The sequence below is a fragment of the Mesitornis unicolor genome, unplaced genomic scaffold (assembly GCF_000695765.1).
Source record: "Mesitornis unicolor isolate BGI_N332 unplaced genomic scaffold, ASM69576v1 Scaffold53083, whole genome shotgun sequence".
In the NCBI taxonomy this organism is placed as follows: domain Eukaryota; kingdom Metazoa; phylum Chordata; class Aves; order Mesitornithiformes; family Mesitornithidae; genus Mesitornis; species Mesitornis unicolor.
In genome coordinates, this window is record NW_010173638.1 from 5,962 (window position 1) to 10,599 (window position 4,638).

Sequence of the window (4,638 nt, forward strand, 5' to 3'; positions counted from 1 at the left end):
CCAAAGATAGCAACACCTGACACTTAGACACTCTATTCTATAATATTTCAAATGCAGGAACCATTTGTTTATCATTGACTTCTGCAAACAGAAAGAAATTGTCTGCGCCAAATTCTATGCTTAAATATATTTTATTAATTTGACAGTGCAATTTTAGCAAGTTGTTTTATTCCCCCTCAAGTTCCTTTGTATAAGCAATTTTAGCTTCAAAACAGTAATTGGACCTTCCGCTGCAACATGGGGCTCAGAACATCCAAAAAGGAGGACCGGGAAATATTCCTGTACCATCATAACCGTCCTAAATATAAACACACTGCTATCGGATATGGTTCAAACAGACCGTATAATGCTCTTAAAAACCTACTATGATTCAGGCACCTTAGGCTCCACTGGTTTGATGCAAAATGAGGGTGTTTAATACCTCACAGTGATATGCTTATCAGGATGTCTTTTACTGATAAATTAGACATGGGCGGATGATGTGCTTCTCCATCTTGTACATGAGAGAGAATAATGCTTAGATTATCAATGAGCAGAGGGTCACGTTGCCACGGTCACAGTGTAAGATAGAACGGTTTTTCCAAGTGTCATTTTTTTCATAATACGTTATGGAAGGACGGCAGCTTTTACAATGTTTGATGCCTTTCTCTCTTGTACATTTTAGTGTTAAGATGGCAGAATAACCATGGGAGACTGGAATTTCCTTGGAGGCATTTTAGAGGAGGTACACATTCATTCCACTATAATTGGAAAGATATGGCTAACAATCCTCTTCATATTTCGAATGCTTGTCCTCGGAGTGGCAACTGAGGATGTTTGGAACGACGAACAATCAGAATTTATATGCAATACTGAGCAACCTGGTTGCAGAAACGTGTGCTATGATGAGGCCTTTCCCATCTCTCTCATAAGGTACTGGGTCTTGCAAGTTATATTTGTCTCTTCCCCTTCCTTGGTGTATATGGGTCATGCCTTATACAGACTAAGAGCCTTGGAAAAAGAGAGGCAAAAAAAGAAAGCTCAGGTGAGAGTGGAACTCGAAAGCACCGAATTAGAAATGACTGAAAATCGGAAAAGGCTGGAGAGAGAACTCCGGCAATTGGATCAAAGAAAGCTAAACAAAGCACCCCTGAGAGGCTCTTTGCTCTGCACTTACGTGATACATATTTTCACCAGATCTGCAGTGGAAATTGGTTTTATGATTGGGCAGTATCTTCTTTATGGCTTTCATCTAGATCCCCTTTATAAATGTCACAGAGATCCATGTCCAAACACAGTTGACTGCTTTGTATCTAGACCAACAGAAAAGACAGTGTTCATATTATTCATGCAATCAATAGCGACTGTATCACTGCTTTTAAATATCCTAGAAATTATCCACCTAGGATTCCGAAAAATTAAAATGGGACTCTGTGGGCAGAATAAAAACAAGGACGACCCTGACAATTTCCACTTAAACAAATCTAAGAAATACTCTGTGATCCCGCACTCTACTTTGGGAATATCCACTACCCCTCAAAAAAATCTTCCTTCTGTACTTAGCGGTTATGCCTTTTTAATGGAAAAGCAAACTGACACTGCCATCTACCCGGTTCTAAATTCTCCTCCAATGTTTCAGTCTGTGCAAAATAACCATACAGAAAGCAGCAGTAATTACACCCATCGCAATCAGGAAAATAAATCGCCAAAGAAGAGGCCAGCTACAAATGCTACAGACAATCAGAGTCAAAAAACTAGTGCAAATAATAATGAAGGCTTGCTTGGCGAGCTTGGGACTGAAGTGCATGGTGCCCAAAAAGAAGCTGAAAAGAAACATTTCCTTATCAGTACTCAGAATGCAGATGTAGCTTCAAGCATGTGCCTGAGAAGCTTTGCCGAAATGCCATCTCAAACTTCACTGCAACCCGCTACAACTTTTCCTGTTACCGGTTTCAGAAGACAACATGGAACCGGTTCGTCTTGGAACTGTTCGGCGATGGTTGAGTGTGCAGGAGCTTCGACGAATTCTCTTCCAAAGAACAGCAACAGAAGACAAGGCAGTTTCAGCGCAAACAAAGCCCAACCTCCATGCAATGCTGACGTAAAAAATTCTAGCCGACCAGACACTCCTGACTCTACGGGGGAGGTGAGCTCAGAATCTAAAAGAAGTAGAAACTGCGATAGTCCTAAGCCTTTCTCTCTGTCCAGACGACTGTCACTGTCAAGTAATGCCAGCAGCAGGCGTGCCCCCACAGATCTCCAGATATAGCATGAGTTAACCCGTGAATCGCTGTAGCCGGTGCTGGGATAATTAGTGAACATTACGACATAAGCAAGACCTATGTATAAGAGCAGCTAAATCGTTCACCTTTAGCCAGCTGTTTCATATGGATAGAAAAGTTGTGTAGCCCTTTGAATATTAGCTAAGTAACTTCTTACCAATCTGTTTCCTTCCTTTGATATGAAAGGGTGGCTTAGACCTCAGTGCACAAGGTTCTGCACTACTCTTCCAGCCAAAAAGAAAAACGTACATTGTATAAGTCTACATATTAGGAAAAGTCAGGCATAAAATCACAGCTGATACTATTTAAACTGAATAAAAGTAGAAGACAAAATTTACAGTTAGACATATTTTACAAAAACCAGTAAATTAAATTAGGCTAAAGGTGGCACCGGCACTCACAGGAGGAATTACTTATTGGAAAATATGTTTCTGCTCAATCTCTCCAAGAATTCAAAGAGACATTTGATAGCTGTCAGAAGGCAGAATGTCAAACATATTACACTGCTTGAACTGTGTTTAATACAAAAAGAACAAAACATCTGATACATGTATCACTAATTCTTGAACTCCGCAGTACACTTTTTTTCAGTGTATCACCACTGACTTCCTCAGCAGAAAAATCAGAGTGAATTTCTTATCTATACTATTACCGTTAAATATACTATTACATTTTTAAAGCATCATCAATTACAAATGAGTTGTGAGGTTCAACTGCGACACTTTGCACAACGCTGACAAGCTAGCAATTTTTACTTTTTTCACTAGAAAACAAGTTACTGAAATCTATTAAACAGAAATTTTGAATTTCACAAACCAGAAGGCTTACTATGGGGGAAGGAAGAAGAAATAAAAATGGCAGTACCTTTCTACTTTCAGTTACGATGTCAAAGAATGTATAAAAGGTTTAGGAAGCTGTAAAACTACTCATGTCCTGGATGCTATGGGGTTTGTCTGTCCTCCAGATTCTGATAAACTCTTAAAATCAAAGAATGCTTATAATTGTTTGGAAGGAGCATTTCCATTTATGCTTTTTATAGAGGTAACAAAACAGTTAAAGGACATTCATCCACTTGATGCTCCAGTCCATATAATAGTGTAAGGCAAGTTCCATGAAACATCTTGAAATAATAAAAGAGGGAAAGATGAACAAAATATCATGTTACATTTGCAATTGAGACCTCTGTGAATGAAATACATTTACTTGAGTCACACAGCACTGTAAGGCTGCAAATACTTGGTGACGTGGACGCATCTGGGATGCATTAGTGTATACGCGCAGTATTTTTTACAAGTGGATTTGACTTACCAAACAGGCGCTGGAAAGGTCATTTGTAAGATGTAGCATCACGATGTTGCAGCATCATTAAATTCTTAATGTGCATTACCATTATGCTTAAGAGCAAGCCATGTTTCAGATTGGCTGGAAGCTGTACAATATTAGGAAAAAAAGGAGTCAGAAAACCTAAAATGCTCTTTCGCTTGCAGCAGCAGCATTGATTTGGCCCTGTCCACATTAGAAATACACATTACTACTGTTAAAACTATTCACTGTAGATTTCTCTCCAGCAGCTATTCTTTTCACCTCTAGTATCACTCTATGTGTATACATAAATACAGCCCTATGTAATTCTGCTCACACAGTGTAAAATTTAACATTGTGTAATACACAGGAATGTAATTAATGTACACCGTGATTTAGCTTTAATACTGCTACTGTGGCTTTAATTCTTGCATTTCTTGATGCATAAATTTCTGTGGGCAATAATTGTACTAATGCATGTTTTTCAGTTAACGTCTCTGTAATAAAAAGCCTTGTATTTAATGCACTCTGCTCTGTCTAAATAATAGAAAATTAGCATTTAGATGCTCACATATGGGACATGACATTTGCACTTCTGTTGGTTCAAGACCTGATACAAAAGAATTTATTTTTTCTTCTGATGATGGAGGATTTGTTGGTTTTTTTGCGTGGACATGAGTCAATCTGGTTGTTGACACAGCACCTTGCTAACAGAAAAGCGTAACTTAACTCCAGCGAAAACTGAAGACACTGCAGAATAGCAAGCGCATAAAAAGTGTGAAAAGGCCCTTAGCATCGCAGGTGCAAGGTTCTTTGGTGCCCCTAGGTAGGCAACTCTGCAGCTCTGCAACTGTCTCCTCCGGGGATTTTAGCCGGTCCCGGTTACTGCTCGAGACACGAGTGCGACGGTGAACCGCCCGGACCGAAAGCCGCGACACCGGGCGCAGCGGAACCTCACGACTCGAGCACGGGGGACGCCGTGCGCTGCTTGTGCGGTCCCGCTCGCGACCGGCCGCGCTCCGCCGCCCCGTGGTGCGGCGACTCCTGCTGCGCCAGCGCGGCCGCTCGCCGGAGA

The 4,638-nt window shown here is 40.6% G+C and overlaps 1 protein-coding gene across 1 annotated transcript; it reads left to right on the plus strand.

Moving 5' to 3' along the window:
- Window positions 1-685: 685 nt before the first annotated feature.
- On the plus strand, window positions 686-2,248 carry LOC104537781 (gap junction alpha-9 protein-like). The gene has a single exon (XM_010180772.1). It carries the CDS (start codon window positions 686-688, stop codon window positions 2,246-2,248), a length of 1,563 nt encoding a protein of 520 aa, XP_010179074.1.
- The last annotated feature ends 2,390 nt before the right edge of the window (window positions 2,249-4,638 follow it).